The 23,954-nt window shown below is 47.0% G+C and overlaps 1 protein-coding gene across 1 annotated transcript in view; it reads left to right on the top strand.

Moving 5' to 3' along the window:
• Positions 1-23,954, top strand: part of LOC101955519 (anosmin-1) — a gene marked incomplete at its 5' end in the record, with an annotated part of 66,206 nt that overhangs the window by 13,800 nt on the left and 28,452 nt on the right. The window contains 4 exons of the mRNA XM_078035558.1: positions 3,498-3,682; positions 4,448-4,577; positions 14,828-15,033; positions 17,016-17,160. Of these exons, the coding sequence (XP_077891684.1) occupies positions 3,498-3,682; positions 4,448-4,577; positions 14,828-15,033; positions 17,016-17,160 (666 nt within the window). The remainder of the gene's footprint in view (positions 1-3,497; positions 3,683-4,447; positions 4,578-14,827; positions 15,034-17,015; positions 17,161-23,954) is intronic.

Here is a 23,954-nt window from a genome sequence, read left to right as displayed (position 1 = left end):
ACCCGTGAGTTAGTTTGTGTGTCCAAGAAGGATCAAATGGATCCCGTCAGAATCCTTTCAATAACCTCTTAGCCTAGTAGCAACTTGGAACCCTTGTTGACCTTCTCAAATAAAAGTCAACCTGCTTGCTCTCATCAGCAACTAATGCTGCTGGCCCCAGGACCTTGGGATGTTCTGATGTGACTCGGTGGCTGTCTAACACCTATCGAAATAGTATCCCGAACCAAAGCTCTCACTGGGTACCATTAGAAATCCTCCTCCTCCTCCTCCTCCTCCTCCTCGTCATCATCATCCAATGAAGATAAGTGTCATTATCAAACATTTCTAATCGAATAAAATCACTGGTTCATCAGCAATTGAAGGCTAAGGAATAACCTACGCTTCTCCCCTCACCACACTGACCTTAGTCTTAGGTTACTTTGTGGAGCGGAAGAATTTCACTTAAATGCAGAGTGTAGACCACAGAGGACCAGATCCGACTGGGCAGTCATGACCAACCTGCCCATTTCTCCTTGTTCACTTATTCGATAGTCGTCCAGGTAGGTGCTGTTTGGAAATCCTGGGGAAGGTGGGCTCCATGTGTTCCCTGGGTTTCAGTTGGAAAGAAGCGCATGTGCCCCAGACCTTCCAGCACTGATACATTTCAGTTGAATCCACATCGGTGGAGCGGCTCTCGTTGGCCGTGACCCATTCTGGGCACTGGGGTACAAAGGGCAAGATGGAACCCGCCCTCAGCCCGCGCCGGGTGCATGCATGAGCTCGTCATGCACAAAAAGGAATCATCTGAGTGTGCAAGGCGTTTTCTGAATTCTTGCAACAAATTGGTATTTAAGAGTATCGATGTAACTGTTTTGCATGCTACTAAAGTTTTAGGCTAATGGAGCATACATGTCCGCACTTTCTATTTGGTCTAGGAGGGGAGGTAAGAGGTGCAGATTTTATACCCTCACATGCTTTATAAGTATATATATATGTGAGAACTTGGGTTTTTGTAAACAACGGGTGTTTTGAAAACGTTGACGGGCAGAATTCTCCACGATGTCAGAGCATCAGAATTGGGTTATGTCACGGGTGACCCTGAGCCGGTGCCTCTGCAGCTAACTTGAACGGACTTGTGTTATAGTTTGAAATAAACAACAGACTTTCTCTCTCTCTCTTCTTTTGATTTTCAATAAAGCGAAGGGCAGTGAAATAAAAGACACCGAGTGTTCACAGGAGTGGAGAGGCAGGAAGTTTCTCATTCCATGAAACTTAAAATTTTTACCAAGTTTTAGACCCATTTCCACCTCTCCTTTCATCTCTTTGTCACGAACCAATCAGCAATCAATCATTTGCCCATTTATTTCTTTTTCAAAAGACGACAGAGTTGATTTAATATTTTCACACGTATCGTAATAATGCGAAACTCAAGTTTCAGGACTTTGGAGATGAACTAATACAGTATGTTCAAATCATTTAGACCAACGAGGGAAAGACTTTGACACTGAGAGCTGAATCTCGACATGGCTAGGCAACCGTTGATTATCAATCATTATTGATTTTTCTATCAGTTTCTTCTTAGCATCATTTAAAAGCCTGGTTTTTTGTCGCTTTGATGCTACCAAAATATATTTTTTTTTGCATTTTAAAGAGAAAAAAAAAAGGACCTATTTTGTCACATCTCGTGGGGTGACATATGATAATATTTTTACATTTCTCATCAGGATAGTTTAGATTTCAGACGGCTAATTGGTTCAAAAACAGCTTTTAGGGAGAAAATCTTTTAGGGAGATGGAAGGAGTGATCCATGTCCACATCTGGTTATGCAATCGGGATGCTCCTTGGGCTCAGGAGGCTGGTGTGCTCTGGCAGAGAGGGCTGGAGGTCCTGGGGGTGTGGGGCCTCCATCTGCACACAATTACAGAGCCGAGCTGCGATGACTTCCAATCAAGGGGGCCAGCTACCCCTAATGCAAAGCAGATGGACCGTCTCTTAACATGCAGATTGCAGGAGCGTTGCACATCCCAATTAAGGAGATTTTTTTTAATGGAGAAATTTGAACCGACCGTGGCCCTGAGGCTCATTACGTCCGGGGAAGGCTGTCGGTGGTGGAATGCTACTCCAGACTGAATCCTTTCGGCAAAGGGCTCTGGATGCTTGCACACGTGCTTCCCATAGGTTCAGGTTAGTGGAACGGCGGGGGATATTCACCACCACTGTATTCGCCCTAGAAGATCACGTGGCAGGCAGCCAGGGAGAAGGGCGGATTCACATGTCTCGGAAACCGCTCCGAAAGTCTGCAGAAGGAACTGGTCATCTTCTGCACCAGGACATGTCCCCAGACCTGCATAGCCTCTCGGTAGAATCACGCGTCTGTCACCTGCCTGCCCATCTCAAACCCAAGAAGGACACCAAGCGATCTTTCCGCTCAGTTTGGATTCTCATCACTCCGAACCAGTTTGAGTACCCTTTTTCATGACACAAGGAATAGAGACCTGCTTGTGGTATTAAATTGGTCAGGAATTAACTTAGGGATTCCCATCTTATCTATAAAAAAAATTCTTTTAAAACTGGGAAAAAAATACTATAGACAATGCAAAGAAACAAACAAAAAAAAATCTGTTCTACTTGAAAACATTTTGACTGCTTTGGTTTTTAGTATGAACCTTCTTTTCTTAGAAAAAAATAATAAAGTAAATGTGTATTTGAGTAATATAGCCATGATAGAAGAGAGAAGGGTTATTTGAAAGTATACACGGTCGGGAAGGCAGCACACAATACCCGGGATCAGGGTTCCCTTTTGGAAGTGAGTTTGGAGCGGAGGGCTCACCACTGTCGAAAAGGTTTAGGCAAATGTTTCCCACTTTTCTCATTTCCCCGGGTTCATTCTTGCCTGGAGTACAGAAAAGTCGGGGAGGTGGTTCCTCCAGCAAATATTCAGTGACCGTTTGGTGTTGCGTCATGTTCTCCCCTCTGGGACATGGCAAGAGGTGGGAAAGACCTCTGGGGGCTGTAGCTTCATGCAGCAGACAGGCATCGTTAAATGAGCTCCCTGCAGCAAGAAGCAGTTAAAGGCACATCCTGACAGTTGTGCGTTCGGGAGTCGAGAGGCCCCAGAGAATGGATCCTTTTTTTTTTTTTTTTTTTTTTTCCAACTGGGAAATTTAGGGAAAGAGACGCAGAGGGGGGGTGGCATTTGGTGTGAGTCTGGAAGTACTTAAGTGTCCACAGTCGGAAAACAGAATGAAAGACGACGGGGCATGATAACAATAATAATAATAATACCATCAGCCGGCGATTGTGTGTTTCTGGGAAAGCGGGTTCAAAGATGGGATCTATGGTGCAAATGCAGATGTCTCCTGTGACACCCGAAGCGGAGAGGTCACGTTTACGAAAGGAGATGGAATCTTGGTGGGGGGGCAGAGGAGACTGGTCTCTCTTGTCGGTTTCCTCGCTCAGCACGTACCTGCACTTGGGGTCCCATGCACATGGCTTGAACTGACATGGTCTGCTTCCAGGGGTCCCCTTGAAGCCCAGGAAGGAATTACGGTTTACCGAGCACCCGTCGGGGCAGCTGGAGGTGAAGTGGTCCTCGAAATTCAACGTGTCCATTGAGCCCGTCATCTACGTGGTGCAAAGAAGATGGAATCACGGCATCCACCCCAGCGAGGACGATGCCACTCAGTGGCAGACGGTGGCCCAGGTGAGTCCCTAAAGTTACTTGCTATCTTGAGACCCTAGCAGTAGGTGCAAGAAAACCTACGTGTCTCACCCAGTATCTATTTTTTTTTAATTGCACAAGAATAGACAGTTGTGTCTGGATAGCCATGCAGGATATTATTTTTCAGGATCCCCTGCAGATTCCAAAATCCGATGATGCTCGAAATCCCTCGCAGCACAGTATTTCCCTGCAGCTGTGCAAATCCTCCGTTACACTTGAAGTCCTGGCTAGATGACTTAGAATACCCAAGGCGATCTGAATGCTATCGAAGTCCCTGTTAAGGGACGAATCGTATCGTTAATCCCATGATTCCATATTGATGACCTGTACTGTCCAGGGGCGCATCATAAGGGAGTTAAAGAAGCACGTACATGTTCAGTACAGAGACCATTTTTTCCCCCCAAATATTTTTCACCCAAATATCTTCCAAAAATATTTTTCTAAATATGTCAGAATATTTCCAAATGTGTTGCAAATATTTTGAATCCAAGTGTGCAGAATCGAGTTTAAGAGGCATCTTCTTTCTATAACCTAGGAATGAATTCACTTTCTCGTCTATCATGCAAACGTGACTCTCTTTGTATCTGGAAATGATAAGAGGGGCTTATGCAAAGGGAGGTCAAGATTATTATTATTATTATTATTATTATTTGCATTGGCTAAAGAGTTTGCGTCATTTTTTTGAAACACACCCAGTGGACACATCAGAATGAAAACTGACCCGTGCTCTGTGACATGTCCCTTCAGACCACGGACGAGCGGGTTCAGATGACCGACATAAGACCCAGCAGGTGGTACCAGTTCCGAGTGGCGGCCGTCAACGTGCACGGGACTCGGGGTTTCACGGCACCCAGCAAACACTTCCGCTCTTCCAAAGGTCAGTCTCGCTGTCCTGCGCCCAGTGGGGGACCCTCGCCTTGCTCCCTCACGCACCTGGGATGTGATGGCCATCTCCATGCGGTGGTTGGTCAGCGGGTGGCCATGCTGCTGTTACAGAAGGGGGCCAGATGTGTTGGACGGTACCATGGACATGTATGGTTTAGGAGGTCAGCGGAGTTTTTCCTTTAAATTGTCACTGAAAATGATAATAAGGGGGCCTTCTAAACTTTGAATTTGGGGTCTTCCAGGATGGACTTGTACTCTTCACTAAGATTCTCCATCAAGCTGGGCACAGTGGCGCACGCCTGTAACCCCAGCGGCTCGGGAGGAGGCTGAGGCAGGAGGATGGAGAATTCAAACCAGCCTCAGCCACTTAGTGAGGCCCTAAGCAACTCAGCAAGACCCTGTCTCTAAATAAAATACAAAAAGGGTTGGGATGTGTCTCAGTGATTAAGTGTCCCTGGGTTGAATTCCTCGTACAAAAAAAAATTCTCCACCAAGCATCATTCTACAAATTTTGGGGACAAAGCCTGAGTTTTAGGTGCAATGTCATCTTTCGTAAAATAGCTGATAACTGAGTGAATTAATCTCTTAGTTTTGTTTCATAATGTCTAGAACCAGGACCCCTCCTAGATTTTTTTTTTTTTGGTCATTGCTACAATTTTGAAATTCCCTGTTTATTGCTATTTATTCTGTGGAATCAGATGATCCTCTATGCTATCAGTGGTTAGTTTAGTCTATACGAGTGGAAGGACATAATTTAACCAGAAAGCAATGATATCTTCAGGCTTATTTCTCCAAAGCACTGTCAAAACTGATTTATTCTCCACTTGACCAATCAAGATCTAGTTTTTTAAAAATATTTATTTTTTTTAGTTGTAGTTGGACACCATACCTTTATTTTAGTTATTTATTTTTATGTGGTGCTGAGGATCGAACCCAGGGTCTTGCAAGCCCAAGGCGAGCGCTCTACCGCTGAGCCACAACCCAAGCCCCAAGATCTAGTTTTATAGATAAAAAAAAAATGTCATATTCACTTACTAACCCAGAATTATATGGAAGCTAATTTATTTACAATAAAAGTAAGCCGAGTGCATGGTGGTAGTAACGATTAATGTCAGCCTTACAACATCAACGGTGTGGCTGCGACATGTGGCGGTTTCTGGGGCATGACTGTCAAGGTGTCCCCGTCACAGTCTGCCCATTTCTATTTGCTACCACTTTCTCTGCCCAACACAGGACTCGAGAAGAAAACTCGTACTAAAAAATATTATTTGGACTCCGTTAGGGGGTGCATTGCAGATCTGTATCTTTCTTAGGAAAAAGTCATTTTTTTTTTTTTTAAAAAAGAGAAAGGTACCTTTTGTTTCAGGGAGGCAAACACGACACACAACTAAGCCTGCTGTCAAGGGAAATTGCAGATGAAGACGTCCAACCGTCAGACCAGACGCTGTCTCCAGGTGGCCCGAGCACTTGGAGAGGCTGGTGGAATGAGTAATGAATCGTAGGTTAGGAGGCAGGGGTCGATAAAAAGCTGGAGGCCTCTCTCACCCTTGTTTGCACGGTTCAAAGGGGATCCAGACACGTTGGGGATCCGAACGTGTTCCCATCTGCTCAGGAGCTAGCAGGATCTGGGCTGGGACTTTCAGAACAAGGCTGCAGTTCGTCGCCTCTGGGGACAGAGTCATGTTACCTGTTAAGACTGGTGGCACCTCCTGACTCCCGTGATTCTTTATAGAGCCCTGCTCTCACAAGACCTTTAGCGCCCAAGCAGAGGTCTGCAGACAGTCTCAGGACCGTCATGGGGTGGGGTGGAGGATCCCAAGGTTGGAAAAATTACTCAGTTTCAACACTTCGTGTTGCAGGGCAATACAATAGACCAGAATCAGAGCGACTGCCTCTGAATTTAATTTGAATTTAGTTTGGCTTTTGTCGAACAAAAATGCACCCTCTTTGAAACATTGCGGCCACCAGGAAGGTATTGTTCTGTTTCCCGCGTGTCTAACTAGGCTCCAAACTCCAGCGCCAAATGTTGCCTCGGGAGGCGCATCCCAGACATTAGTTATTAAACTCTTAGAAAACAAAAAGTTCCGCACAGAATGCATGGTAGGTTCTATGACTTCGTTAGTGGGACACACCACAAGAATGACCTGAGTGTCACAGGTAGCTAAACAGGGGAACATACTCGCTCCCCCCAGATCCACCCAAAGGAGACTTCACCTCTACCAAGATGGCGCCAGGTCTTTCCTGACTCCGTCGCAAGTGGAGAGAAGTCTCGTCTGGAAAATATTGTCTCACGATTTTATGAAAATAATCTACGGTGCCACAAAGCCTATTCTTTATGGGAGTACAGCCCGATGATTTGTATGATTTACAGTTCTGTAGCACCATCACCAACGTTTGGGGTTGGAAGAAATCCATAGTCTGAGTGATTCTGTTGGCATCTGTTACCTTGGGTCTGTCTTGAGGGTAGCACGTCCTCATAACTCCAGGTCTAACTTGACTGGACGCAATCTTCTTTACCATGTCAACAGTCTTAGAAGACCCTCCTCCCTCCTCCTTCTCAAACCTCCTCCCACAAATCTGCCCGACACTCCAAACTCTCTCCGTGGCCACTGGACCTTTGCACTGCTGCTTCTTGGAACCAGGAAGTTCTTTCTCCATTCAGTTGCAGAGCTGAAAAGAGAAGCCGAAATCAGAAAAATAACTTCTTTTCCTGACCTTGACTTTCTCCAGTGGAACAGGACAACACTTTCATGCTGCCTACCCTGTTTCGAAACTCATGGTGCCTTTTCTGTCCATAAAGGCCCATTTACTTCTGTTTTGCTGCAGAATCGTGCCCGCCTTCTGGCGATTTAGCATTGCTTTAAGAAAGAGTCAGTGTCCCCACAGTGGTACACCATGTCCAAGGGCAAGCAATCATCTAGTGTATTTGGGGCAGGTAGTAATGTAGCCATAACGGGAAGGAATTTTTTTTTTCATCTGCACGAACACCTCTGGAAATAAAATTAAGTAGGAAAAGGAAAGAATGATTAAAAAAAAAAATAATTCTCTTTACTTTAGCCTCACTGCTGGGCTTCCGTAGGCTATAACCCCAATTTTCATAGAAAAGGCCAAAATTCTTCCCATTATCTTCCTTATGATTGTGTTAAATTCGAAATGAGTCTCTAGTTTGCCAAAATGGACCGGTGACTGTTTACGGTAATTTCTTTTTAACTCATTTATTCTGCCCTGATGGATTCTTCCCTAAACATCTGTGTTTTATAGGGAATTCTCAGTGCATAGATTAAAAGTAATCTGATGCATGGATTAGTAACTCACTTTCATGCATACCCTGCTCCGGATGACCACCAACTCCCACCTGCTCCAGAATCTATCCAGGATTACAGAACGGGTGAAATCAGTATTATTATTATTACTTATTTTTCCGGCAGCCAAAAGAATAAAAGAGAACTTGGAATGCTCTTTAAATTTACTTGTTTAAAGCCTGTATACCATTTTTTTTCCCTCCAGTAGTTGAGTAGGGAAATTGGATTAAAGTTTTAAAAATAACCAGGCACAGTGGCTCACGCCTGTCATCCCAGCAGCTTGGGAGGCTGAGGCAGGAGGATCGTGAGTTCAAAGCCAGCCTCAGCCACTTGGTGAGGCCCTAAGCAACTCACTGAGACCCTGTGTCTCAATAAAATGCAAAATAGGGCTGGGGATGTAGCTCAGTGGTTAAGCATCTCTAGGTTCAATCCCTAGTACCAAAATAATCACTAATCCTGCCCGATCCTAGGGTCTGCCTCAACTTTCCTGTATCGTTCCACTTGGAAAAAAAACGACTGGAAATCTCAGAGGGCAAGGGGTAGATGCATCGGTGCGTCCCCAGATCTGTTGACGCGGGGTGCTTGGAAATACGACTCTTAGCCAAAGGAGAGATTGCAGGTCCAAGCCAGGAGTCTCCCCACAGCCAGAGGATGCTGAGCTTCGACGGCTCTGAGGGTTTGAGTGGTAGAGGGGAAGTGAGGCAGGAAGAAGACAGTAAAGGGGGGTGTCTTACACTTGTTACCACCATGACCAAGAGGACCTCTGTCCCCAAGGGGAGCTCGGGGGCTGGTGTGGGACGCACTACCCACCTAGGGTCACTCCCTGGAGGGGTGCACAGGGGAGCTGTGGTATCCACTGCTGCAAGCCGTTCCACCCCACACCTGGCTTGTGCACGGCAGAGCTCACTGTGGGTCTAGACAGCCTCGCACAAGGAGGTGCAGGGGGCCCTGGAATTACAAAGCACCGGGGAATCCGGGTGGGAGCCTGTTGTTTAACTCGACAACCTGCGATTCCTCTTACACACTGCCGCTAAGAAATGTTGAAGTGCGCGTTTTACCTGCATATCTTCAGAGTTTTCCCACTGGGAAAGGAATCCTGCTATTATTGAGTATTGCAAATTTTCCTTTAAAAAATGGAGCTGATAGCCGCCAAAGTCCCATATCCCTCCGTTCCATGTTCTCTCTCTCCTCGCAGCATTAGGTAGCTTTTCCACTTTTGTCCGTTTCTCGGGATAAGAGAGCAACTGATGTTTCACTAGCAGAGACCCTAATTTGGCAGGCACGCTATTTGGGATGAGGGTCGTCCACATAGAAAAATACAGGATGGGTTTTTTTTGTTCTTTTTGGCTTCTTTATCAGCAGATGGGTTTTAACCTCTTCTTGACATTGTTTCTATCCATGGAAAAATGGGTAAAAATGCACATATTGCCGACTTCTCACTGGAAAATACAAGCTGCTCAGTGGTAACAGTGTAATACAGTAAGATCAGGTTTGCAACTCTGAAGAGTCTTGGAAATAAATGGTTTGCTTTTGGCTCTTGAGATTATGTGCATAATATACACATGAGCACGGAAAGAAGAAAATATTCCAAGTCTGTGAACCATAGAAGACAGAATCCAAATCTGTATATTTTTTCTTATGGTTTTCAAAGTAGGCAAATATTTGTTTGGGGCATTTTAAATTAGTTATCAACTGGGCATTGCAAAAATAATACACATTTCAGGGAACTTAGGAAGAAAAGGGTCAAAATCCAAGTTAAGGTATTATTAATCTAATGTCTTTGTATATTTATGGTATTTTTTTTCCCTCCAAATTCAGAGGGTTTTTTTCCCCATCTTTTTCTCCATTTCTGAATACGGAGCAAAGGAAAGGTGTCTCCAAGACGGTACTAACCCCAGGGCTGCACATATGTTCCACTTCCAACAAGCGACCCTTAGTCGTCTTATGAGTCTTGCGAGCATTGAATTGTTGCAAATTTACCTGCCACGAAGCTTCAGTGACTTCCCAATGCCCTGGACATTTAGGTTACTATAAGGGGAAGATTTTTTTTTTTTTTTCATTTAAGAGGAAGTTCAAGTATCCCAAGTGTGAAATCCGGAAAGGAAAAACTGAGATCTAAATATTAGAACCAACGTTCTATTTGCTTGGAGACTTTGCAAGCTAGTTGCAACATGACTTTTAAAATAAAACTGCAGTGGATCTCAGTCTCGCACCTTCAGAGGTTCTCCTGGGACGCAGCTCGGTGGGAAGCGGGATCTCAGACATCGACATTCATTTTCCTGCAATATATATATAGTTTTTATTCCCTTTGTGTGTGCGTGTGTGTGTGTTAGCCTGTGATTGTTTATAGTGGCTACTTTCTTTGTAGCCCTGGCTAGTTATCTGTTTTTTTGTTTTTTTTTTAACATGCAGACGTGGTTTCTATGTAACAAATCGCATTGTCTGCCAACCTTACAGGAGTCTGCCCTCACAAAAAGTGACGGGATTTCTCCCGGGACAGGAGGACGGACGCGGTCCTTTCCCATGAGAGTTCATGTCAGTGCCATAATAGGCCTGCATTTCGCCCAGGGTGATAAGTGGTTTCGTTTGTCACTTTGGCCACCGCCTGGGCTCAGAGTGTTCCATTGTGCTCAGACTCCTCCGTGCCTGTCCTTCGTGGCTGGTGACCTGTGCCAGGAAAGGTTACGGGATCGAACCTGAAATCTGACTTGCTGGAAGTGAGCAGGTCCATCTTCTTTGCTGAAAGCGCCACCTAGGATCAGGGGTAAAAGGGACGATTGTCCTCAGAAGCCAAAGTTGGATTCACGAGTTAAATATGCAACACGGTTTGCATACGAAGTTGAGTTCAGCTATCTCCGAGAGTGGGCTTGCTTTGTGTTTTCCGGGGTGCATTCCCGCAGGTAATTGTGAGGGTGCAAAGGAATTAATGGAATGAATCCGCGAGAGAATCGAGACTCGGGGAACATGCTTTGGTGTGAAACTCAGATGGGGGGCGGGTGGGAGAAGGCTGGTCCTGCAATGTGCATCTAACCCTCTCCCTCTATAATCCGGAGCTAGAGAAGTGAGAAATTAGCCCTCCTGCTCCCTATCTCCAAACGGGAACAGCAACGCCAACATTCAATCAATAGCATATCATCAAGTTGCACAACACCAGTGTTCATGTCAATTTCATGAAGTCGATTCTATAATAGCTTTCAAATGCTATTATAAATGCTATTTCAAATTCTATAAATGCTTTTCAAATGCTCTTGACGAGGGGTTGGCCATTCTTAGACTGCGGTCCAAATTTGGCTCGTGGCCCATTTTTGCAAATGAGGTTTAATTAGAACATTTTGCAAATTAAAATGTGTAAAAATAGCACCCATTCACCTGGGCACGGTGGCGGCGCATGCCTGTCATCCTAGCAGCTGGGGGGGGGGGGCGGTAGGCTAAGGCAGGAGGATCACAAGTTCAAAGCCAGCCCCAGCAACTTAGCAAGGCCCTAAGCAAGTCAGCGAGACCCTGTCTCTAAATATAATACCAAAAGGGCTGGGATGTGACTCAATGGTTAAGCACTCAAATGGTTCAATCCCTGGTACCATAAATAAGTAAATAAATAGCCATTCATGCTCTGGGAGCTATAAGTGGGTTATCTCCACATCTTCACAATTCTCTGTTGCTTTGTGATTTAATAGAGTTTTTTTTTTTTTTTTTTAAGGAAGAAAAAGCTTCGAGACTGTCTTATCTTAGTAATGGGAGTGCACCCTCTGGGTGGTGTAGATTGTCCACCCGAGTCTTAGTTTTGGGGAAGTGTAAATCAAACCTTCGTATTTTGAAAGCATTATTTCCTCCTGTGTTTCTTTTGGAAGAGACCACCTTTGGTTTTTCTCCATGAGCGTAGCATATCCGGAAAGCTCGCAAGTTTCCAGGGCAGACTCTCTGGCAGTGTGGATGGTGTGTTCCTGCACCTTAGCTTTCCTCTCGCTTTGCGGTGATGATGTCCGCTGAATTTTTGTGTCCTGCAAGGATCTGCCACTCCCTTTCGTACGTACGCGAAGGACGGAACCCTCCATAACAGAAGGGTGCTGCTGTGACTGTCTCATCTCAAACGGGAACAGCACTCCTCTGACTTTGCATTTCACCCGCGGGGATCTTATGATCTGACCGTTTTGATTGACAAGTTGGAGCCTGAAACGGGGCTATCTCCTCTGGACAAGTCCAAGTTCACCCTTAGGTGAAGCCTCTCAGTCAACCATTCAGCAAATGCTGACGGAGCCTTTGCTGTGTGCTAGGGGCTCTTGCGAATGCCAGGAATGTAGGAGCGAAGGAAAGAGAGAGAGCTCTGATTAGCCCCAGGGCAGGGAGACAGAAAAGAAATAAGCACAACCATCCATCAGCTTCCAAGGAGGATGCTCAAGTTCCACATGAAAACCGTGTACTGTCTGCACGTAACCCATGCACATCCCCCTGTAGGTTTTGATCTTCTCCAGTTACTCATGGTCCGCCACGCATGGAGTGCTACATGAATGCTGTTACACTGACAGGAAAATGTCTGGACGCATTCGGGACAGATGGAATCCCCTTTTCTAGTATTTTTAACCTGCAGTCTGCATTTTGACTTTGCAATTTAATAGTGATGGGGGAGGAAGCCATTAGAAGTGTTGGGAGTCACCCCAGCTCCAAAGACTAAGTTCCCCATCCCTCAAGAAGAGCCGTCCAATGGTGAGCCCTGCTGGCTCACATGATCCTTACCCACCAATCAGATTAGCTGTGCTGGCTCACCTGATCCTTACCCACCAATCAGAGCCCTGCTGGCTCACATGATCCTTACCCACCAGTCAGATTAGCCCTGCTGGCTCACCTGATCCTTACCAACCAATCAGAGCCCTGCTGGCTCACATGGTCCTTACCCACCAATCAGACTAGCCCTGCTGGCTCACCTTGATCCTTACCCACCCGTCAGACTAGCCCTGCTGCTCACCTGATCCTTACCCACCAATCAGATTAGCCCTTCTGCTCACCTGATCCTTACCCACCAATCAGACTAGCCCTGCTGCTCACCTGATCCTTACCCACCAATCAGACTAGCCCTGGTGGCTCACCTGATCCTTACTCACCAATCAGAGCCCTGCTGGCTCACCCGATCCTTACCCACCAATCAGACTAGCCCTGCTGCTCACCTGATCCTTACCCACCAATCAAAAAGCACCCCATGCCAACTGTCAAACCAACCTCAGCTCTATAAATATGCAGAGCTGTTCCTCAATAAAGGGACATTTACTCCGATGTCGAGCCTTGTTCGTTCTTTCATGAAGAATCACATCAATGTCATGGAGGTGCACCATCTTGGTATGATCAGGAGTCCAAAGGAGCCTTACTTTTGTGAAAATGTCTGAAAGATACACATTATTTTTCAGGTGACATGTGCTAAGTCTACTCGTATAGTCAGGACTTTGGAGAAAATGGTGCTAGAGTTTTCTTGGTCAGGGGGACTATGTTAGCTTCCTGGGATTGTAACAAAGACCCCGAAATGCTCCTGTGTTAAGAGCCGATGGAATGTGAGGAAGCAGGGGCAGGTGCCTGAGCAGGAGCTTGGCATGAACCTGAAGGCAGATTCAGTGGAGAGAGGCATCCTGGAAGCCGGAGGGGTGTGTTGCAAGGAGAAGGAGGTGACCACTACGGGTGACCAAGGCAGACTTCTCACGTGCAAGGGCCCTATGCTTCCCACACCAGAAAAACCCCGAAACTTTCCTATTTTAAATAACAAAGCAACTAGCCCGCGTAAAGCCCCAGGCACCGCGGATCCCAGAAGAAAGCTGGGGATTTATTTTTCATTTTTGTGTTTGTTCTAATTAGTTGTACGTAAAGAGCAGAATTTCAATTTCAATTCATGGAGCACAAATGGAGCACAAGTTTTCATTTCTCTGGTTGTGCACCATGTAGAGTCACACCAGTCGTGCAATCGTGCAAGTACCTAGGGGAATAATGTCTGATTCATTCCGCTGTCCTTCCTACCCCATACCCCTCCTCCCTTCCCTCCCCTCTGCCTAATGCAAAGTACCTCTGTTCTTCCCTATCCCCTCCCCATTGTGAATCCGCATCCACATTCCAGAAAAAAAAAAAACAAAAAACATTTGGCCTTTGATTCTTTGGGATCGGCTTATGTCACTTGGCACGATCTTCTCCAGATCTGTCCATTTACCAGCAAATGCCATCATTTCATTCTTCTTCATGGCTGAGTAATATTCCACTGTGTCTATAAACCACAGTTTCTTTATCTATTCATCTGTTGAAGGGCACCTTGGTTGGCTCCACATTTTAACTCTTGTGAATGGAGCTGCTATAAACATGGATGTGGCTGTGTCCCTGTAGGGTGCTGATTTTCAGTCCTTTGGGTATAGACTGAGCACTGGGATAGCTGGGTCAAATAGTGGTTCCAGTCCAAGTTTTCTAAGGAATCTGCATCCTGCAGAAAGCTAGGGATTTTTTTTTTTTTAATATAAGTCCCTTGGCCGTTGTTGCAAAGCTTGGAATGACTGACAGTCACAACATGGGTACATTTTCTCCCAGCTTCTTGGTTCCTACCTTGTTAGATATGGTCTCTCTGGGCCTCCTGTGCAGATGGCCTTGTGGCTGGAACCCTGGGCCGTGTTCTGCTGTGGGGGCATCCGTAGGTGGCCTGTGGTGTGGGCCAGCTGCCTGTGCTCAATTTGCACCTGGAAATGATGAGCAGACCCTCCGGCTGCAATCACACGATGCCTTCTCCATACAGAGTTCCGTAGGCTGGTGGTCTCAGCACCCCATTGAGATTTTGGTTTTCAGAAAGCCCGAAAGGGTAAAATTGCAAAACTGGACGTTCCACATAAGTCGTCGGATTACATGACAGTGCACATAAAATCGGTGTCACGCTGCTGACCCTGGCCGGCGACTCAGATGGCTTCTCTTTTCCCTGCGGTTACAGATCCGTCGGCACCGCCAGCCCCCGCTAACCTCCAACTGGCCAACTCCACCGTCAACAGTGACGGGACCGTGACGGTGACCATTGCCTGGGACCTCCCGGAGGAGCCAGATATCCCCGTGCACCACTACAAGGTGTTTTGGAGCTGGACGGTCAGCAACAAGTCCCTTGTCCCCACCAAGAAGAAGCGGAGGAAAACCACAGACGGGGTGAGTGGGGACGAGCAGGGAGGGCCGCGGCGTGCAGGCCGTAGGTGAACCCCAGCCCCTCCTCTACCCCTTGGCTTCTAAGCAACCAGAAGAGCAATTTTACTGTGCACCTACTCTGGCCATGACACACTGCCCACAGCAAAGGGGTCTCCAGCTGGGTACCATGGCACACACCTGTCATCCCAGCAGCTCGGGAGGCCGAGACAGGAGGATGGCAAGTTCAGAGCCAGCCTCAGCAACTTAGGGAGGTGCTAAGCCACTCAGTGAGACCCTGTCTCTAAATAAAATATAAAATAGGGCTGGGGACGGGGCTCAGTGGTCGGGTGCCTCTGAGTTCAACCCCCATACCCACCCCACCAAAAAAAAAGAGGACCACCAATCAGGGACATTTTTCACCTTGATTTAAGAAGAATCTGAAGGGCTTTATCATCCAGATGCCAAGAGTTAAATGTTCATTGAGCCCTTCTCTGCAGTGAGGTTTCTATCACAGTGAACAGGACATTTTGGGTGCAGAAAGGAGTTAGCTGCTCGATTTACTTTCGGTGCACCTTCCTTTATTTTGCTGTTCTAACATTTATATAAACACTCTTCCCCCTCATTTATGCACTTGATTCAACAAATGAGTTCTGTTTAAAAATACTTTTTAAAAGATAGGATTTTTTTTTTTTGCACTAAAGATTTTGATATTGGGCTGGGGATGTGGCTCAAGCGGTAGGGTAGCCCAAATTATGGGTCACTATCACGTGAGTGTCTTGTATTTTCCAATGGAAAAGAGGCAAGCTACATTCTATGTGAATTATTGCACTTGGAGATGTTAAAGTTTGGCCAACAGATCAATGAGATCAGAAAACAGAAAAGCACCCAAGAAATAAGACACCAAGGAATTGCATTAATAACTGATATATATATTTTTTTCATGCATGCTAATTGCCACCAGGGTGACCCCTTTATAGAAAAGCATTCTTTTCAATATCGCTTTTTTTTTTGGGGGGGGGTACCACAGATTTAACCCAAAGGCCCTCCACTACTGACCCATATCCCAGGCCTTTTTATTTTTTTTTAAATTATTATTATTTTTTTGAGATGGAGTCTCGGTAACTTGTTTAGGGCCTCACTAAGTTGCTGAGGCTGGTCTAACTCACGATCCTCCAACCTCAGCCTCACGAGTCACTGAGATTGGAGGCGTGTGCCACTCCACCTGTCCACCACCTGTCTTTTTGAAAAGACCAAGTGCATTATATGTCAATGATTTGTTTTAAATTCTAAGGCAATGATTTTTCTTTGTCTCGAATACAAGTTCTTGGGAGGGGGCTTTAACTTCTCCTAACTGTCATCTTCAGTTCTAATTCCACCTTGCTCTGTGCACCTGGATGCCTCACCTTCTCCTTTAGCCTTTGCAGGATTCCTGTCTCGTCCCCAAGATATCAGGCCAATGGTACAGTTTTTGCTTTACTTCCTTTCAATCGCAGCAGCATCTATCGAAAATGGGGTCAGTGTTTGACATTGACAATAATGATGGCAGAAATAGCTTCAAGTATTTTTTTTTGAAGCTGATGTGTCTTGTAACTTTGGGTGGAAGATGTAGAACAGAGAGCAAAGAAGGGCAATTAATGCCATCTCATAACTGTCCCCGGTCTCTGGCAACACAAGCCTTTGTAACTTCATTAGGAAGAGCCCTCTTTTCTGTTCAGACTGCTGCCTAGAAGGAAGTGTGTTTGCAATCATCTGCTCCTGTATGTGCAGTTGTTGAATCAGGACAACGACCCTTTAACGGGTTTTGGCCTTTTTGTGAAATCTATTTTGATCCGTGGTAAAAGTGGATTTTCTACGGTGCAAATCCACACGGTGTCCGACCTTGGGACATTGAAGGTCCGTGCAAGCTACACGTTGGTATGCTTCACGAGGTCTGGTAAGACTTGCTATGGACACGAGAGGCGAAGACCGTTTCTAACGGGGCTCGGGGATACGCCCTCTGTTTGCAGCTCCAGAATTTCGTGGTCCTGGAGAGACTTCAGCCAGATTACGACTACACGGTGGAACTGCAGGCCATCACATACTGGGGGCAGACCCGCCTCAAGAGCGCCAAGGTGTCCCTTCGCTTCACGTCCCCACACCCCACCAGTTACAGTAAGTGACCTCCACGTGCGTCACGATGGTGACACACGCCTGTGTGTCTACGGAAGAACGAGGTGCAGAACAGTCTCCCCTCTGGAGACATCTGGGTGGTGTTTATTGTCGGTGCAGCTGTCTTGGTGTCGAGGAAGAAACTGAACAAGAAAACAGGGCGGGATGCACCTCGGTGGTAGAGCACTTGCCTAGCCCGGGTGAGTCTCTGGAGAGAAAGAAAGCAAGCGGTACCTTGTGAGCCACCTATTTTTGCACATCCTTTATTTGCACAAGCAGACTTCTCTCTAAAGAGAACACAAGCCGCCAAATGGTTCTAGGTTTTGTTTGTCTCCTGAAAGCGTGGCATGCCTGTTTTTTTCTTGGTGTCACACTGTGGTCGAGTTACTTTTTGGACAGCTACCTAATGCTCCGTGGAGTGAAGTTACTTAAGAATGGGACAAGGGTCCTGGGGAACCTGGGGCCATTGGTTCATTAGACTAGCAGAACTCTGCCTCCCTCGTGGAGTGGGTCTTGTTGAGAAGGCAAAGAAAGCACTCAACTTTGCAGAGGCAACACCAGCTCTGCAGAGTTGCATGCAGCAATGGCTCATGGTTATCTTCTGGGAAAAAGGCAGGCTCCACATGAGCAGGTTGGTTGGATATGACACTCTCTACAAGTACCAGAACCACAGCTTCCTGGCTTTTAGAAAAATTCAGAAGCTTCGTTCTTTTTTTTTTTTTTTTTTTTTTTTTTGGTACTAGGGATGAAACCCAGGGGCACCTAATCACTGAGTCACATCTCCAGCCCTTTTTTTAATGTTTTATCTAGAGAAAGGGTCTCCTGAGTTGCTTATGACCTCACGGTGTTGCTGAGGCTGGCTTTGAACTTGTGATCCTCCCACCTCAGCCTCCAGAGCCGCTGGGATGACAGGCGTGCGCCACCAAACCCAACAGCTTCATTCACTTTTAAATCTAGTCATTCATTCATTCTTTGCATTGAAATGTAGGCCTGTGGATTGGGACGTGATTGTCTATGATGCTAGAAATACTATGCTGTACTACGCAGACATACATAGTGCGTAATACCCTTTAATTGCATGACACTATATATATATATATATGATGTACGTCCTCTGTATAGTGTATATGTCCTGTCAAATTTTCTATAAATATAGGGTAAAATGTGTGTACATATTCACATAACAGATGCACTCACCTATACAAATAGTCATTTCTCAGTGTCTCTGGGAGACGTGTTCCCAGACCACTGTCCCATGGATACCCAAATCCAAGGGAAGTCAAATCCTTTACATAAAATAGCATGATCTTTGCAGCTAACCCAGGCACCTACCCACCCCCGTGCACCTTAAACCATCGTGACTTACGATACGACGTCAATACCGTGTGCACGGTCGGTCTAGTGTTTCGTTTAGGGACTGTTAATGAGGAAAAGGAGACTGGGTCTGGGGCTCGGTGGTAGAGCGCTTGCCTCCTGTGGGTGAGGCACTGGGTTCGATCCTCGGCACCACATAAAAATAAAGAAATAAATAAAGATTAAAAAAATATATATAACAAGGAAAAGTCACTATGTGTTCCATACAACAGCAATGTTTCTCCCACGTATTTTTGATCTCTATTCGGTTGAATCCACAGATGTGGAGCCTACAGGTATGGAGGGCTTGAGTGCACACACACGCACGCACGCGCACACACACACATGCGCACGCACATGCACACACACACATGCGCACACACACAGAGACATTTTCCCCAACCCTGGGTGTATTCTGGTCTCTGCCTTCAAAGTGCCTGATGTTGAATTGGGGCCCTAAATGTAGAATAAAGACGCAGGGCCCTGTGCATGGCCTGCAGAGCCCTGGGGAGCCCTGGGAGAAGACGGAGCTCCCGCGGAGGAGGGGAATGAGCGCCACATTCTTCCCCGTGAGCCTCCGTCCTCTGTGCGCTCCTGACACACAGACTCCTTTCCATACAGAAGCAGGGCACAGAGAAGGAAGGGCTGGGCAGAGCACGCAGGGCAGAGGACCCAGCCTGGGAGGCTGAAGGAGGCAGGAGGCCATTCTGTCCCGTGCAGGGACCACCTGCGAGGGACTCCCGCTGCCCCCCTCTGACCGGTGCCGCTTTGAGCTGCCTCGCAGCACCTCCAGCTGCAGGGCAGCAGGCCCCCCAGACCCAGTGCCTCCAACCATGAACTCGGAGCCCCTTCCCCCCTCACCAGGGCCAGAGAGTCCTTTGTCTCTGATTTTAAATCACATGTGACATCTTTCCAGCTGTTCCTGTGGCTCAGACCCTGTCCCCTCTTCCTCGTGAAATCCAAATCGTCATCCTGTAGAGCTCCACCTTCTTTTCTTGTGGTTTTCCCCCAAACCCTCTCCTCAGCCGCTAGCCGCCTTGTTTCTCTCCAACACCAGAATCTTTTCAGAGTCCGTCCCACGTCTGCATCCTTCTCTTCCCGTGGGCGGTGGGGGTCCCACCCGTGCTGTGCAGTGCGCGTGGCCCTCTGCGCTCCGGCTCCTTCCCGTCAACCGCATTCTTTCCCGTTAGCAGCTGGAGCGGGTCTGCCAACCCCCGTCATTTAATCTGCGCGCCTTCCCAGAACAGGGGCGAGCAGGGGAGAGCTGCCACCCCAGCTGCTCAGTGTTGAGGTTACCGCATCCCGAGTCTGTCTGGCCGTGGTCCCGCTCACGTGTGGAGCGCTCCTGGGCCACAGCACGTGCCTGGCCTTGTCCGTCTTCCTGGCCCTCCTCACCCGGCTCTGCAAACGCAGTGACTTCTTTTTCTGATACCAGGGATTGACCTCGGGGGCCCTCGACCCCTGAGCCCCATCCCCAGCCCTAGGTTGTATTTTATTTAGAGACAGGGTCTCCCTGAGCTGCTGAGCACTTGAGTTGCGGAGGCTGGCTTGGAACCCATGATCCTCCTGCCTCAGCCTCCCAACTCGCACACCTGTGTCGGCTGTTGTGAGCATCGGTCTTGGTGAGACACCACTGGTTATCTGTCTGTGTGGCATCCCACGTGGGTCATCTGTCCGTATGGGTCATCCATCCCGACTCCTGTGTATAATCCATCGCTGCACCATGCCTTCGAGTGAGACGGGATGAACAAGGTATTCCTTTCCTTCCCCAGAACCTCAGGGTACCTTGGATGGATCTTCTAAGCATTCATTTTGAAAACACGCCTTTCCTTACTCTGTTTTTTCCATCCAATCTCCTTCCTAGAACATTCCAGAGCTTTCTATAGGGGTCATTCAGTCGATCCATCTGATACAGGAGTAAAAACAAGGAGACAGAAATGGTATTTTTTTGTTATCTTCCAGCAACCGACGTCCTCATCTGTCTTTTCCAGGATATTTGCACATTTCAATCAGGTGGCTCACCATACCACAGGAATCCTCTTTATGGGTGACACTAGAATTAGGTCTGCTAAGTGACTAAGTGGCCATACGTAACATTAAGATCCTCACCACCAAGATATTTCATTGATTCCCAAGGGTTAGGATCTCGTATAATCATCTTTTAAAATTAGACCGAGTCTTCCCTGAACCAAGAGAGTACGACGGCCAACCTCACAATAGCTGCTTTATTCTAAAGACGGGATCCCCTAGAAATGGCTGCATTCAGCTGACGGATAATCTTGCACCTCTTGTGGATTCAGAAAAAGTAATGAAAGACAAAAACACGGAGCAAACTCCCTACAGCGACCTGCATTGCTTGGGCCTCTGGTTATTCTACAGAAGAGACTGGCTTGGTAACAGATGATGTGGGGTAGGGCGGAATGTGTGTCAAGCTTTCACCTCTGAAGCTTGATATATGATCTCGTAAACACCAGTGTGTGACTTTTACAAGAACACTCCATCTTCCATCATGATCCACCTGGAAGTAAAGAGTAATTAGAACTTGACACTCTAAGCAAGAGAAATTATATTTTACAGGAAGTGGGGGAGTAGTAACTGTCCGCATATAAATTACTTTTTGAGTTATATTCTTCCAGGTCTGCAGGCTACCGGGGTTTTAATGATAGATATTTTCATGCAGGCAGAGGCTGAATGTGCATGCAGTTTTATAAAAAGTTTCCCTTGAAGGCTGTCGGAGGCAACTCTGTCTTTAATGGAAATGCAGTGTGCTTTCTTGGAGGCAGGAGGAATAACTCCCAGGTTGACAGACTCTCAATATTTTATTGTTACCTCCTGCAACTGGAAAATTCTTCTGACTTTGCAAAATATTGAAAATAAAAATGGAAAGAATACTCTGAATATCTCAATTTGTAAAGTCAGTTTCAATTTGGGTGTTTGAAAAAAAATAGCACGAATCTTTGATTTTCTTAGTACTTAGGACTACTATCGAGCAGAAAGCCGACTTCATGCCAAAGTGGAAGAGACGGTCCTATAAACTCAGACACGCACACTAGCGTTTCAGCGTGCACGGTGTGTGTGTGTGTCTGTCCCGCAGCCCTGGCACACTTGAGCGGCCCTACTTGGGAATGGATTTCTGCCCTCCATGTCTTCCAGTCAAACCACAGTGGTTCCATCCCAAGGTCTGCAAAAACAAGTCCTTACGTCTCTAGTGAAAGATTAGAGTTGGCACAGGATTTAAAATGAACACTCACAACCCAGTGCAAGAGATCCACTTCTTGAAGAATGCACAGCTATTGGGCACAGCAAGAAAATTTTTAAAAAATGGAGAAGAGGTATTACCTACAGTGATTAAGGACAGCACTGGAGCTAGCTGCCAAGCAAAGCTCTCCCCAATCAAAGGAGCGTGGAATTTTATTCTGGGAGTCTATCCATATTCACATTGGGGCTGGGCCCGTCCCTGAGCAGGTCTGGGTGAGGATGCACATTTCTGACACCGTCAGTTCAGGATCATGGTTGGAGAAAAGAAGTTGGTGGACACATGTCTGTGCATGTTGAGCTTGAAGTCATTGTGAAAGGTTCAGGTGAAAAACACATTTCAAGGTGGCAGACTTGAGCCCTCTGGGCATGCTCAGTTCAGGTCCCAGAGACGACAGGTGTGAACCTCTCTAGACAGGCTCAGTTCAATAGGAAATGATCCAAGCGTTATCTTGGAACCTAAAAGAAAACAATAAAGAGTGGTCCCGGGATCTTAGATGTCACGGCTGGTTCTTTGTTTCTCCAAACAGTTTGAGCTAGAATAAAACCCACACCATATTGAAGATGTGTGAGGAATTGGCCTGTAAACGTGCCTGTCCCACTTAGTAGCTAACAGACTCAGTCCCTGGCGAGGGGGACATATTTTAGCCCCAAACTGCTCCGGGATTCAATCTCCATTACGGTTGGCTTGGAAGTTTGTCCAACTGGACGTGATTTTTATATTTGTTCAAGGGCTCCTTTTCCTCATCTCTAGTGTATGCTCACAGCTCTCTATCAGAGATGGGAAAACCAGGGCCCAGGGGCCACACCCACCCTAAACCTGTTTGGAACCTAAAATTTTCCTGGAATGCAATTACACTTGCTTTCCTATCCCATCTGGCTCTTCTAGAAACCTCTTTTCACATCACAGACCATTGACAATTTGTTTTTTAAATTGAAAGTTTCCAACCATCAGTGGGAAAGGCTCTACTCCAAGATGACCAGTAGAAATGAAGGGAAGGACACGGCCCTGGTGTTGGCAGAGGAAACCCATCATCTATGAACATGTAGAGCCGAACACTATGGGAAAGTCCATATAAAATCAACACGGCCAGGGTAGATACGTCATCCTGGATGATCGTAGCCATTTCCTTCAACACTAAATTGAAAAAAAGTGACATTAACATCCATCCATCCCAGGAGATGAAACATCACCATCTTTCCTGATCAAATGAACTGTTTTTCCCTAAAAGAGCATCCCAGTGTGCTCGGATCAGTTTGGGGGACAGGTTTCTAAGGGTTGAGCCCAGGGGCGCTTAACTACTAAGCCACATACCCGACCCTTTCCCCCCTAGATCTACAGACATGGTCTTGCTAAACTGCTTAGGGCCTCACTAGTTGCTGAGGCTGGCCTCAAACTTGCTATCCTCCTGCCTCAGACTCCTGAGCTGGTGCCCCTGCAGGCGGGCTCCACCACGCCCAGCTGTGTTCCAGTTGACAGTGTGGCCAGCGCCCCTCTCCAATAGCTGAAATGATTAAGTGGAATTGCCGACTGGATTGGTTTAAGAGGTGAGGATTAAGAAGATTCTGGGTGTGCCCATGGGGTGTGTGTGTCTTGGAGTGATTGGCTTCTGGCGGAGCCAATTGGAGAGGAGACCCTCCCTAAGCGGGGGCAGCTCAGATCAACAGGATGACTGTTTGCATAGCACAGGGAGGCCCAGGAGAGCTCCCTTCTCCAAGGGACTCTTGATGGGTCCTGCGACCAACTCAGGTTGTGGACTTTGGCTTCTTCACTCTTCCCGAGTGGACTCTGCCCGTGATTCTTCAGGGAGTTTCCAGAAGCCTTGGGTCTTGGACCAGGGAAGATGGTGGACCCTCTGGTCCTGGGCCCAGCCTCCTGGATGGTGCACCTCCTGGTTCTGCCAGCTCTCCAGCCTGTAGACGGCCGCGGTGGACTCTCCAGCTTCTGGTCACAGGAGCCGACCTAATAAGTCCCCTTTTTACATTTTCTGTGAATTCTAAAAAAGTAGAAGCAGGAGCGAGGCCCTGCTAGGGTACAGGACCCGCAGTGCAAGGACAGAGGATGAGGCTTCCCTGGCCCTCCAGAGAGCCCCAGGCCCCCGCGGGTTCCACTCACTGTGACGCCCATGCGTTCTCGGGCCTGTGGGGTCCTCGCAACCGGGGCCCGCTGGATACCAGCGCCACTTGGA

Source organism: Ictidomys tridecemlineatus, chromosome Y (assembly GCF_052094955.1).
Source record: "Ictidomys tridecemlineatus isolate mIctTri1 chromosome Y, mIctTri1.hap1, whole genome shotgun sequence".
Classification (NCBI taxonomy): Eukaryota; Metazoa; Chordata; class Mammalia; order Rodentia; family Sciuridae; genus Ictidomys; species Ictidomys tridecemlineatus.
The sequence above is the reverse complement of the archived record's forward strand: the minus strand, read 5'-3'. Positions and strand labels throughout refer to the sequence as shown.